Below are 14,417 nucleotides of genomic sequence, written 5' to 3'. Positions count from 1 at the left end.
TGAAAGATACCTACACAACTAAGTGCCTACCTAATTAAATTGAAAAACACTTCTCTGAATATCTTAAAATTTTGTATCTCTGCAATGAGTCAACCGAATTTTACGCGTTTAGTTGATACCATAGTAATTTAAAACTAGAAAAATTAATGTTTTTAGAATAATTATTTTTATGCCAACACTGCGATTTGTAGTGCGGGTTGCCATTCCAGCACCTTGGGACCCTAACGTCCCAAGGTGCTGGAATGTATTTTCAAAGCATCCCCTTAAATACGAATTCTAACGACGTATTATGAAGTGTGAACTACGTCGCGACTCGCGGGCATTGCCTTTGGCATTTTCCGAGCAAGTTTGCCTAAAGCTGATCACCTTCTTGAATATTATGATGTATTTGGTAGAAATAGTAATAGCCATTATGTTTGTAATGACAGACTTTTTAAAACACCCAACGCGTTAACGTTTTCTAATGAATAAGTATCTACGAGGAAAACCGCGTTATCGAAAACCCATTCGTCAGATTTCTTAATTGATATTGTAATCAAAGTGTAAGTTCTAATTCCATTAGTTCCATGAGAATCAAGTTAGTAGGTACGTAGTATTGGCTATAAACATCATAAAATAGGGATGATGACAGTTTTTTTTAAATTGTATTGTATAAATTAAGAGTATACTAATAGCAAAGCAATTTTGTAAAAGTAGGTAAAAGGGTATTTGCGATCATTACTTTCGGAGCTACCGAAATTTAAAGGGTCAGATTTGCGGCGCTGCCGCGGATCCTTGAAAAACGCTCCATACAAAATGGCACGATTTAGTGACGTCGTTGGCTCGCTGATTGTTAGGTTTGTATGGGCGTTCAAACAAAATTACTAATATCTTTGTTATGTGTGCGTTTATGTTTATAGTCCATCTATTGAAAAATGTCACATTCAATGTAAGGAAGCTAAACTGTATGAATTTTCATCTTATTACGATAAAAATAATTTAATACATTTTGAAATTTTATAATCTTATTTATTTTGCAAATATCTAGACAATCTTTGCTTTTTATGTATAAATCAATTAACATTGACCTTATTTACCCGAATGTATCATAAAAATCAATATATTCAAACCTAGTCATCATCCCCATTCTGCATCGAGGGGATATACATTAGGGATGAAAATTCATGATAAAATTGTATGTATTTCAAGAATTGTGAATATGTCATCCCTATGCCCGAGTTAAAGATGTGAGACTGATTCTGGACATTTAAAAAAAAATTATAAAAAAAAAACAACCGACTTCAAAAACACCGAGTAACGCTGAGTATAGGTGCACTATTAGCCTGTAATAGTGACCTGAAAACGAAGATTGTCCATGATGATGAAAATTTCATTTTGTTAGGTACCTAGTGTGTTTCCTTTAAATGATATTTGTATTTTGATATTCCTCGGTATTAGGTACTATTAAAATTATTTATCTACATGCGTAGTTTATTATGCTTACTTAATTATAACAATAAGTATTGTGTCATAACATGCAGAGCATAAACAACAAACATGTGCAAAGGTTTGGTTTTTCCTTGTATGTCCCGATAAACTAAACATTAACCCTGGTACTAGTACCTAATAGCCATAATTAGTAACATTTAGCCATAGAGGAGTATGCACCACCAAGTTGAGCGGGGCTTATTACTAGTTACTTAGTACATACGTGATCAATGCAAGGGGTGACTGAAGGGATGATGGTCGTGACGTGACTACGTAACGACGCCAGGAGTAGGTTTATTATAAGATTGCATACTTTATTAATTTAAAGGGTAAATAGTAGGATCCATTTTTTTCATTCGGACGTAGGTATCAACGGAACCCTAAAATTGTAAAATTGTAACGTTTTTATTTTTAAACCTAGGTAGGATATATCCTAGATTAACTCAAAGGTTGTCTCGAAAGAAACCATGGTTTCTGTGAGATTTGCGAAAAATTTATTGAAATAATGGTTCTTTAACGTAAACACTACTGGCTGGATTTGACTGTAATTTAGAAAAAAATGCATAAATTACTAATTTCACGCAGATGAATTCGCGGGTATTAGTTAGGACAAGCATAATGTGAGTAATTAGATATTTATTTCTCTAACTATTTTTAATTTACTACCAGCATTTTACTGTGAGTATAGGTTACTAGTTATTTTCAGTTCTAAGACATCGAAGCTTCTAATACCTCGTAAGTACCAAAGGATCGATAGCCACGTGGTTTCGGCTAAACAAAAACCAAGGAGAGTCTACCTAATAGAGCCATATACCATAAATCATATAACTAGTAGGCAATTACCTAACTAAAATCACAAGTTTTAATATACTATTTACATACAAATATGTACATTATCTTTGACAGAACGTTTAAGATCAACCACTGCTTTCGTGAAACAATTTATGTTCTATACATATCAGCAAAACCGTTTCCATCGGTGTTTGTCCAACGGTTTTTCAGAAGAACTCCTTATCCAGAAGTTCAGGGGTACAATTTTATAGAATGAGAAGTACAGAGTTAGATATAATTATATGGAATGTACTTACAAATATTATGTACACTAAGAATAATTGCGAGAATTAGAACCTTAACATATTCGAAACACTTATATTTTTACAAGCTATTATATACATATCAGCAAAAACTGTCATTTGTCGTCATTTTTAAGCAGAAATCCAACTGCTGAAGGATATAGCTTGGCAAGTTCCTTGATGACACTCCCATGATATGCGGGCGACGGGGGGGAAGGACTGCCCCCTACCCCCTCCCGGCCCGCGCGGACCATCGGGAGTGTTACTAACGAATTTGCCAAGCTATACAAGCAAAGACATATAACTATAACATTAATACAGAAGATCAACCATTGCATTTTCAAAACTCTATATTTTATGCTTATGAGCCAAAAACTTCTGGCTCATAAGCAAAAAAATATAGAGTTTGCATTTATCCGATGGTTTTTGAAAACCTCCTACCTACCTACTTACAAATATGTACAATAACTATAACAGCGCATATTGGAAACCTTAGCCTTAGCTTATTTGAAACACAATTTTTACAAGTTTCTATTTTTCGAACAGATTAAAGAATAATATGCAGATAGAGCGCACAGACACGGTAGTGATGCAGCCATTCCAAATACAAATTCAAAAACGAATATATTCTCGTGTCAGTACGACACAAAGCATCGCATCAGTCAATATTTGTTCAAGAAAAATGGCGTCTTATGTTTAAATATTTTAAAAACTATTCACAAAAATTAAATAAAGACGATGGAGTATTTTTATACATAAATTGATTATTAGTTAAATAAGATATTAATTTACAAAATTGTTGTTAGAGTTTGGCTAATAAAAGTAGAGACTGAAATCGCCCGCCAAATTAAAAAAAAATCGGAGTAAATTCTCAAAATTACATTGCAAATATTGGAATAACTGAGTTTAATACTTAAAGTATAGGTAGTAAAGTATTCAAAAACAAAAAACAATTTAAACAAATCATGAAAACGCATGTGTTTTAATTTGTTAAGATGATTTTTTTTGGTGGGCGATTTAATCTCTATTTTATTAGCCAAACTCTAACAACAATTTTGTAACTCTAGTGTTAAATCTTGAAATACAAAACAACATTATGCGGTTGTCAAAGTCGCGCGAGAAGTTTGCATTATTTATGGATTACACTGACGTCACCGTGTGACTTATAAAGACTCATTCTGGATCATTCTCTATTCTATGTTTTTCGAAACAATTTAATTTTTATACATATCAGCCAAAACCTTCTCCATCGGCGTCTGTCCTATAGTTTTGGAGAAGAACTCCCTCTCCAGCTGTTGAGGGGTCACTATACGCAGAAGAGGCAGTAAGAGAAGTAACCTCCCAAACCTGGCCGGCGCTGCGCCGTGCGCGGTCCGGGCGTGAGTCATCAGCATCACCTGCGCTTGGTCCTGGAGGTTCTCTATTTGGAGGGAGTCTTTGAGACCTCTGGTTTCTGTAAGAGAATTACAGATAGATTATTGTACCTAATAAATGACTTACTTCCCTGTTCCCTAATATGTGGTAGTCGTTAAGGTAGGTAGGTGAAAGAGGTAGGGAAAAAGGTACCTTTTTCCTACTAGACAAAATAAATGATAATGAGAGGATTAAAAATATTAATTAACTAGCGGACGCCCGCGACTTCGTCCGCGTAAATTTCGATGTCAACTTTACTACTTCCCCTACCCTACCCTACCCCTACCCTACCACTACCCCAACCCTTCCCATACCCTACCCAACCACTACCTCTACCCTACACCTACCCTACCCCTACACCTACCCTACTCCTACCCCCACCCTACCCCTACCCTACCCCAAACCTACCCCTACCCTACCCCTACCTTACCTACACCCTACCCCCATCCTACCCTCCCCGTACCCTATCCCTTTCCTAACCCTATCCTACCCCTACCCTACCACTTCCCAATCCTACCCGTACCTCTACCCTACCCCTACCCTACCTCTACCCTACCCCGGCTCTACCCCTACCCTACCCCTACACTACCCCTACGCTTCCCTACCCGTACCCTACCCTACTCTATAACTTCTCTATCTTACTCCTACCCTTAGTAAAATCGGTCCAGTCCTTCGAGAGTGGTGGTATGACCAAGGGAAATAGAGACAGACTTCTATGCTAATAATATAAAGAGGTAAAGTTTGTGTCGTTGTAGGAGGTAATCTCTGGATCTACTGGACCGATTTGGAAAATTGTTTTACCAATAGAAGGCTACGTTATTTGCGAGTGTCATATACTATGTTTGATCCCCATATTCACACGGGAACGGGAACTACGTAAATGAAAGCGCCGGGCGTCATATAGCGGAATTTCTGCGTCTTTTAGAAATTTTGTATTATTTCCGAAACTATTTAACTAATTAACATACTGTAAAGGGCAAATCTTATCTCCATAATATTCTTGTGATTATTAAATAATTTATTTTGATAAGGATTTAAGTTAAGTAGCATAAATAATGACGCAAACCTAAGTATATAAAATTAATAATTTTTAAAACACAAAAGGTACTATATCTGCTAATATATAGAAGATAGATATATGGTGTCGCGGACTTTTTTGTAGAACTTTTAAAGATACATAAAGTCTCCATACATTAATTTCAATTTTACACATTGGTTAAGGCAGCGCATGCGAATAAGTCTGCTTGAGAGGATTTTCGGTCCGACCTGTATGACTAAAACTGTGTTAACTCGGCTAATATATATGATACCAATATAAAATATAGCCTATAGCACTCCCCGATAATGTAGCATTCTACTGGTGAAAGAATTTTTGAAATCGGACCAGTAGTTCCGAAGATTACCCCATTTAAAAAATGTGACAAACTTACAAACTTACAAACTTTACCTCTTTATAATATTAGTATAGAAGTATAGATATAGATATAGATATAGATATGGGGTTATTGCATTTTTTATTTATCAATTTCTGAGTAGACAAGAGCATTACAGTAATAAAGGAAGAGCTTCCTCTGATTAAGATTAAGTAAATTCCCATTATGACTAATGGGAATTTACTGGGCTATTTTGTACATGGACGGGTTTATTTGATTTAATCTAGGTTTTGGGGATGTCCTGGTGATTCCGTATGTAATTTTAAGAGTTTTTCTGTATTATTCGTGATGTAGATACGACGATTAACAAATAATTAGGTATGTAATAGGTAAACAAAAAATGTTAACTGCACCTACAGATTTATGTATTTTGATTTACAAAGCAACAATTTGTCGCACAATGAATAAATAAAAACTTTTATTTATTTAAAGTAGGTAATTAAAATAATTGAGACTACCATTAAATAATTGAGTTTTGTTCAGTTCAAAGTCAGAAGTCAAAAGTCAAAGTCACAATTAATTTGGGTATTTCAATAAGCTTAGTTCACTAAACCTTTGAAACGTCAGATGGCCTATTCACTAATTTGGTCTTTATTAACAACCTATGGAAATAAACAGCAATCAACTGAGAAACCTAGGTAGGTACCTACTGTATGATAACTACCATGCACCTGATGACATTTGTTACATACAATCTCAATTTCATTTTTTGGCTGGTGGGAGGCTTCGGCCGTGGCTAGTTACCACCCTACCGGCAAAGACGTACCGCCAAGCGATTTAGCGTTCCGGTACGATGCCGTGTAGAAACCGAAAGGGGTGTGGATTTTCATCCTCCTCCTTGACAAGTTAGCCCGCTTCCATCTTAGACTGCATCATCACTTACCATCAGGTGAGATTGTAGTCAAGGGCTAACTTGTAAAGAATAAAAATAAAAAAAATAAAAAATCATTAACCCGCAGGTAATGTTATTAGACAATGGTGACAATAATTAGTAATTCAAAGCCGTATGTGGACATAACATGGTGGACATGACATGGACCGGATACGAATGAGTAGAGGTCCTGGGTTGCGTCCTGAGTCAAGTTGTGAAATATTGTGCTTTTAACAAAAAAATCTCGGCCTATAGTTGAGTTGGTACAACCCAATGAAAGCGAATGTTTTGGTATAGTTACCACACTTGAAGAGCGCGATGGCCTTCATGCAGGCGAACTCTGCGGGGTCTACCAGCACACTCCGGTACCGCGCCACCACTGAACGCAGCCTTCGCAGTACCACCGACCCGCCGTTATCTGTACAATAAGACGAATATCTTGAAAACCGGCCGCTCAGAAATTGCGTTTCTGACAGGTTTGCCTCAATAGCTCAACGGTAGGAGCGGTCGTACTCATCACTGGTGGTTCGATCCCCGCCCTGTTGTTCTATTGTCGTACCCACTCCTAGCACAGTCTTTCTCAACTAGTTGGAGGGGAATGGGAATATTGATCATATTAAAGATATAATTGTTAAGTGGCTTACAAGGTTCTTGAACTGCGCTCTTTCAAGGTAAAATGTAATTGTTTGTCTTTGTAGTGATGAGACAAAATAACAAGGCAATTGTAATTGATTTTGTTCCATTCGATCACGACCTGTCAAAAATACAATCTAGCGGCCTGACTTTAGCGTTCAATGTATTCAACGACTTCTCTTATTCTTCTTCTACTGTTAGTAGACTTCTATTGTTAGTGCTGTGGTTCTCAACATATTCATCTGTTCGATTCTCGGCAACGGTCAGATTAGGATTACTTACATATTTTTTAAATAAAGAACTTGCTTCAACTTTTACTATGAAAATAGGTGTACCAACCTTGGTCAGTCTGTTCGGTGCCAAAGAGCGCGACGCAGGCAGCGTCTAGCGGCGCACACCACTGTATCGCGTTCAGAAGGAAAAGCTCCGACCACGCCTCTTCTAGCAGAATCACCTGCAAATAATACTTCTTGAAAACTCCAAGCAATAGATGACGGGTACACCAGTTTCAGAGACCCGTGATAGCCCAGTGGGTATGACCTCTGCCTCCAATTCCGGAGGGTGTGGGTTCAAATCCAGTCCAGCGCAAGCACCTCCGACTTGTCAGTGCATTTTAAGAAATTAAATATCTCGTGTCTCAAACGGTGAAGCAAAAACATCGTGAAAAAACCTGCATACCAGAGAATTTTCTCAATTCTCTGCGTATTTGAAGTCTGCCAATCCGCATTGGGTCAGCATGGTGGACTATTGGCCAAACCCCTCTCATTCTGAGAGGAGACTCAAGCGCAGCAGTGAGCTGAATATGGGTTGTTGATGATGATGATGACACCAGTTTCGTTGGTGCAGTTTTTAACATGATCGGGTACGAATCTTTAGGTTTATAAGTCTATGGGATGGGATATTAGACATTTCTATCTTCTGCGAAATTCTCAACAGCAGCCAGTAGAAGTTGGCAAGTCTGTATTTTAATTTGGTATTGGAGAATAACACATTAATTACATTTAATTTCATGATTTTTAACTTATTTCGTGGTTGTTCATTATGAATATTATTTAAACGGGTACATACCACGATAAAACGACGAGATTTTTAATGTCGATATTTCGACCCAGTTGCATGGATCGTGTTCACGACGGGACTGAAGTTGCGAGATGCAAAGTTGACATCAGCTGTTAGGGGCAGAATCGATCTACCCTCTTTCTTGTTCTTTTTCTTTTTTCAACAACCTCGCGTTTTTGGCTGTTTAGGCAAACCACACTCACGACATCGCTTTTGTAATTAGGCGTTTCGCGGCGTCCTCTTGGTTTGCACAATTCTACCACCAATATATATAAATATCGATATTAAAAATCTCGTCGTTTTATCGTGGTGTGCACCCGTTTAAATAATATACATTTAATTTATCACTAAAACCCGATCATGATCGTACCAGAATCAATTATCCACTGGGTACCTACTACCGTATACAGAGTGGTGGGTCGACGTTACAAATTCCTTTCTTACAATGGACAGGAGGCCTGTAAATATATCGAAAGCATCGTCTCTTTGGACCCATCGCAACGACACAGAGTGACATTTGCGATACCGTCGCTGTTGGTCATTTATTTATATTTCTCTTATTCTCATCGAGAAATGTACATAGGCCTACTGTAGTCAAAATGCAAGGTTATCATCGTCAACCTTTTAATGACCATGTGCCAGATATGTTAAAGCTGAGGTTCCCAAACTAATTTTTTTCATAGACCACTTTTAAAATTTAGCTGGTTCCAGTGGAATCCCATTTCTACCAAAAACTAAACAAAAATGTTTCTATGAGAATTTTGATCTATGGACATTTGCGTTGCAGCTGAATCAACAGCTGAATGTTTTCGAATAAAAATAAATTATTAATTGATTGTGCTGTGAGTGGATGTCAAAAAGGTAAAGTTGTCCAGTCAAAGAGCGATTCCAGCCAACTGTACTTTTTAATATCTACTAACACCACGATGAAAGAGGAAGTCCAACAGTGGAGCAGGACTTATAAACAGGGATTGGAACACCATCATTGGGATGATGTTCCAATCTCTGGCAGCTCAGCTCACTATACCAGACTATCTTAAACTCCTGAAAAGAAAAATAATCTCCGAGCTGGATGAGTAATAGTCCAGTTTTAACTACAATATGAATGTCTCTAGTGGGGGATACTCATGTTACATACCAATATCAAACCTAAAACCCATCTGCTCATAGTCTTTTTGACTGTTTGCACGATATTTCATGTAATAAAAAATAAAACCAACACCACCAATCAATTCACAATTATATTATTTCGAAAATTTCCCATTAGGTATGAAAACAGGTAAATTTTCCTAGACTATCGTTTAAGAATCGTGAACTCCCACGCCAACGTACCAACCATCGAGTCTACATGGGTAGCATTGAGAATCAATGCGTTAAAATGTTCAAAGAGTTCGAGCGCCTGCTATACATATCAGAGCAACGTTTAAGTTCTATGAGAAACAATATCTTGGAATTTTCCGCAAATGAAATCATTGGCAATGTTTATGAAGTAGTAAATGTCCTTTACTTGTTATAAGAGCATGACAAACTTTCAGCTTTTATAAAATGACGAAGGTGTTCACGAGTTCTTAGACTTTAACGTTATAGAAGAATAAAGGTACCTGGTCACGGAAGGCGAGGCTGGCGAAGGAAGGTAAGTTCTTGGCCCATTTGACCGCCATGAACAGCAAGCGCGCTGCTGTCTCTGCCGCGCTCTCCATGCCAAGAGGTCTGACCAAAAAGAACCAAAAAGATGTTAGATATCTTACAAAAGGACAACGCAGGCCCCGTGCGGAACCCTAAAATAAAAAAGAATATTTCGTGTATATAAAGGGCGGCAAAATTTATCTTTGCCAAGAGCGGCGAAATAGCTGGATCAGGCCCTGGGACAACGGTCACCGAATTATGAAAACTTTTCAATGTTTTCATACTGTGACGATCGCGTAAACGTTAATTTATATGGAATTAAAACACTTGGGCGTACCACTAGATGGCGCTGTTTCAATTCCTTGGAAATTCGCGTTTACGTTTACATGATCGTCACAGTATCAAACTGCAAAAGACACACTGTTATTTATATTATGGGATAAGAAACAAATCATAGAAAATATTCACATTGATTCATTGTACATACGTTGCCTTTTTTGCAAAATTTGCGGCCGAACAGTATTAAATGATTATGTTTTTTATTAATTTATTTAATCTCCTTGTTTAATAAAAGAAATCGTAAACTAGTTTATAGAATATACCCAAAATAATTGAAAAAGTAAAGGTTATACATACCCATAAGGTATACAACTTTGGGAATAGCTGGAGACGGCTGGTGGGGAGTATGACGTTGAATCCTCTTCGTTGGTGACGTCGATACTGTCGTCTGGAACAACATTACTATTAGAAAAACAATAATATGAATAATAAAGATTTATAGTGCATAAGGTACCTACATAAGATAACTGAATTTTGTCAAGTTATGTTGGACCTGCGTGGCATTGCTACGCAGAATTGGCAGGATATCGCGGGATATATCATAGTCTTGACTAATATCATAATAGTTTATTTGTTTATCAGACGTGTTCCTTAAGTGTTGTTGTTAACAGGCGACTATTGTCGTATCCACTCGTAACACAAAACTAGGTGGAGGGAATAGAAATATTACTCCTATCTAAAAGATATGGCAAATATTCTTTAAAAAAAAGTATAATATAAGTTGAATGTTCACACTCTTTTAAAAAAATAATATAACGTCGCTGTCAGAGTGCGCGTGGCTGCCGTCGTTGTGGTCGTGGGATGAGTCAGGTTGCGGCGGCTGGGTAGACTGCAGTGGCGGCAAGGGCGCGTAGTGTGGCGATGAATACACTACACATACCGTCGCTGTCAGAGTGCGCGTGGCTGCCGTCGTTGTGGTCGTGGGATGAGTCAGGTTGCGGCGGCTGGGTAGACTGCAGTGGCGGCAAGGGCGCGTAGTGTGGCGATGAACACACTACATACCGTCGCTGTCAGAGTGCACGTGGCTGCCGTCGTTGTGGTCGTGGGATGAGTCGGGTTGCGGCGGCTGGGTGCGCTACGGTGGCTGCAGGGGCGCGTAGTGTGGCGATGAATACACTTCACATACCGTCGCTATCAGAGTGCGCGTGGCTGCCATCGTTGTGGTTGTGGGATGAGTCAGGTTGCGGCGGCTGGGTAAGGCTGCGGCGGCGGCAAAGGCGCGTAGTGTGGCAATGAATACACTACACATACCGTCGCTGTCAGAGTGCGCGTGGCTGCCGTCGTTGTGGTCGTGGGATCAGTCGGGTTGCGGCAGCTGGGTAAGGCTACAGCGGCGGCAAAAGTGCGTAGTGTAGCGATGAATACACTACACATACCGTCGCTGTCAGAGTGCGCGTGGCTGCCGTCGTTGTGGTCGTGGGATGAGTCGGGTTGCGGCGGCTGGGTGGGCTGCGGTGGCGGCAGGGGGGCGTAGTGTGGTGACAGCAGCGGGTACCGAGCTGGGGACAGCGCCATCGCTAGTGATACTGGGGGCCTGAAACAGGAAGAGGGCTTTAATTTTTTAATAGTAATAAATTAACAATGTAGATGGCCCATAAGGTGGAAAACCATTGCCATCAGCTGGACAATGATTTATGTATAACAGAGCAACACTTCGCAAGAAATGCAAGGAACACGTCGTCCATTAACTGTTAAGCCTTAGATACATATGCCTGAAATTACACAGGCGGGTTACCTGTGTTTAATTTCCATTTTCAATTGAAAATCAAGAATTTTCGTAAAAAAAAAGTTGATCGTCTCATCGAGATGAAGCTACTCACGAAAAATTAGCTTGTTAGTGATCACCTTTTCTATATACTAAGTAATGTTACTTTACGTAAAATGACGATAATTGCAAAAACGACAATACGATGATTAACGATGTAGTGACTGATTACTTGAATGGTACTTCGAGTTACATATTAACCTGCTGCCCTATATAGTGAGATAGCTTAATCCTGTTTAAGTATTTAGTGAAATAGAGGAAGAAATTTGAGCTTACACCGATCACGTTGCTCCATTCCGACTTGAAGGTAAGTAATAATCACTATCAGATATGAGTGTGTATTATGATAATCACTGGAACTAGCCGCATAACTAGATTTCTAAGGAATCAAATACAATGCCGTATTATTCGAGATATACACTAAATAATCGAGGCACTTAAGTGTAAGTTGAATGTTCGCACTCTTTTAAAAAAATAAAAACAAGAAAAGCATAGGAAAAGTTTTGAAAACAAAATATACTGTTTGAACGTCATATTGTAAGCAAATAAAAAGTTATTTTTAAATCAAATCACAATGTATAAAAGGTTTTTGTTGTTTACTTAGCCATACCTTCGGCTTCCCGCCCCAGACCCCATAAAAATCCCATAGCCGGCAAAGCTCTACAAATATTACATTAGCATAACGAATTCTCATACAAATGATTTAGTATGGTGTGCACTCCCCACAATTGGCAAGATTTGACTGCCAAATGCTTATGATAGCCTAGTACATTATCTAAAATTGAATAATAAAAGAGGTATGAAGTTTTTTTTTATTACAGAAATATATTTTCACGGCTTTTGGGTATTTTATTTCTGCTGTTTATATCTATACCTTTTCACTTTGTCTAAATATTTAATAAAGATTTTTTTTCCTTTTTTATCGCATCAAAAAATAAAATAACAACAAAATTATCTTTACAAGCAGCAATTATTTTATATTATGAAAAGACGTCACGCACTCTGATATTTTGTGATTAATATGTACGTACCAGTTTAATCGCAGTAGCTTTTATAAATCTATTGTTAGAATAATTATTGGTGTATATTTAACTGAATTAGAAGCAGGGGTTACTTCGCGGAAGTTTGTATGGTTAGAAATTATAATTATTATTAATTAACCTAAATTGCTGTTATCCGCGAAAAACCGACGATTCCATGCGAAAATATCTCCCAGATCCGACTTAAACCAACCGTTTTAGCGCGAAAACGAAGCACTGTCAGGATATGTTGAGCTTACAGTTATTTAAGGGGCGGATAAGCTGTGATAGCCCAGGATATGACCTCTGTCTCAGATTCCGGAGGGTGTGGGTTCGAATCCAGCCCGGGGCATGCACCTCCAACTTTTTAGTTGTGTGCATTTTAAGAAATTAAATATCAAGTGTCTCAAACGGTGAAAGAAAAACATCATGAGAAAACCTGCATACCAGAGAATTAATTCTCTACGTGTGTGAAGTCTGCCATGGGTTGATAATGATAATGAATAAACAGACTTTTCAAAGGCAGTGCATAAGCTAGTGCATGTGGTGGGGATAACCACTTTACATCAAGTGACTCGCGTGCTCTTTTAGGTAAATAATAATCAATTTAATAAGGTTTGTCTAAGTTCATAATAGGTATACTACATTTACGGCTCGAACAAATCAGACGCGTCAGTTGAGCATTCAGTCAGCCGTTAACCAACCTTTGATCAACTCTCTTGAGGCTTGATCCACGTTGGCTGACGTCACCTGACCCCACGTTCTATTATTATACCGCTATTGTTTCCCGAGCCTCATAATAAGAAAAAAAATACAGGTCTTTGGACCCGATGGTTGAAGATCGTTGTGGCGTAAAAAGCACTGACCTGTGTGTTTACGTTAATAATTAATTAATTAATGTTTATAGGTAATTTTATTTTATATAATAACTTAACATAATGGTGAACTCGCCATCCTCACAAAATGGCTATTTGTGTACCTAATTATGTAACACTTTTTGTTTCTTGTATAATAAAATAAAAAAAAAATAATCGAATGCTCTTTAGATTATTAATGAGTAATCGGTGTAGGTACATACATAAAAAAAAAAAATACCGACCGAATTGAGAACCTCCTCCTTTTTGAAGTCGGTTAAAAACAGATAGGAATCCGTGCAAAATATTGTATGTATTTTTAAACTTAAAATATGTTCTGTTTCACTCGTATCACGTATCACGTGCGATATACAGAGTGTTTCCGAGAGAAGAGTCAAAGACTGTCCATCCTTTGTACCTATAAGGTTGCGTGTTTAAATGGTTAACTGGAACACCAGTTGCGTGCATAAGTTTTTTAACTAGGGTATGCAGAATAAGTTAAAATTGGAAAATTCCTTGTCCAACTATGTATTTTGTGGTCAACATAGTATAGGGTTAAATTGCAGTAACTGGCATTATTTTCTGAAGTACTTTACAATTGATAGCACTCTATAATCTATGATTTCAATCCTCCTTAATTTAGTAGTTTTAACCGACTTTTTTTTGTTTGTTGCCTATGTAACTTCGTCATTTCTTAACCAATTAAATCAGACAAATAAACTAAAAAGCGAAAAATAACATCGTATATGCTACCTTCTGATCACTTTAAAGGCGGTTCCACGCCGGTGACGTATTAATTAAAGTCGTTTCTGAAAGATCAGCGGGAAAGAGCTGTCTGAAAATCCTAAAACTTTATGATTTAAAC

At 37.9% G+C, this 14,417-nt stretch overlaps 1 protein-coding gene across 1 annotated transcript in view; it reads right to left on the bottom strand.

Annotated features, from left to right (window-relative positions):
• Positions 1–3,667: 3,667 nt before the first annotated feature.
• Positions 3,668–14,417, bottom strand: part of LOC112043779 (photoreceptor-specific nuclear receptor) — a 30,342-nt gene continuing 19,592 nt past the window's right edge. Inside the window, exons 6-11 of the mRNA XM_052885120.1 lie at positions 11,291–11,448; positions 10,212–10,302; positions 9,551–9,659; positions 7,230–7,344; positions 6,559–6,675; positions 3,668–3,993 (exon numbers count right to left, since the gene is read on the bottom strand). Of these exons, the coding sequence (XP_052741080.1) occupies positions 3,755–3,993; positions 6,559–6,675; positions 7,230–7,344; positions 9,551–9,659; positions 10,212–10,302; positions 11,291–11,448 (829 nt within the window). The 3' untranslated portion in view covers positions 3,668–3,754. The remainder of the gene's footprint in view (positions 3,994–6,558; positions 6,676–7,229; positions 7,345–9,550; positions 9,660–10,211; positions 10,303–11,290; positions 11,449–14,417) is intronic.

The sequence above is a fragment of the Bicyclus anynana genome, chromosome 2 (assembly GCF_947172395.1).
Source record: "Bicyclus anynana chromosome 2, ilBicAnyn1.1, whole genome shotgun sequence".
Lineage (NCBI taxonomy): Eukaryota > Metazoa > Arthropoda > Insecta > Lepidoptera > Nymphalidae > Bicyclus > Bicyclus anynana.
This window is presented reverse-complemented; position numbering and strand designations above follow the sequence as displayed.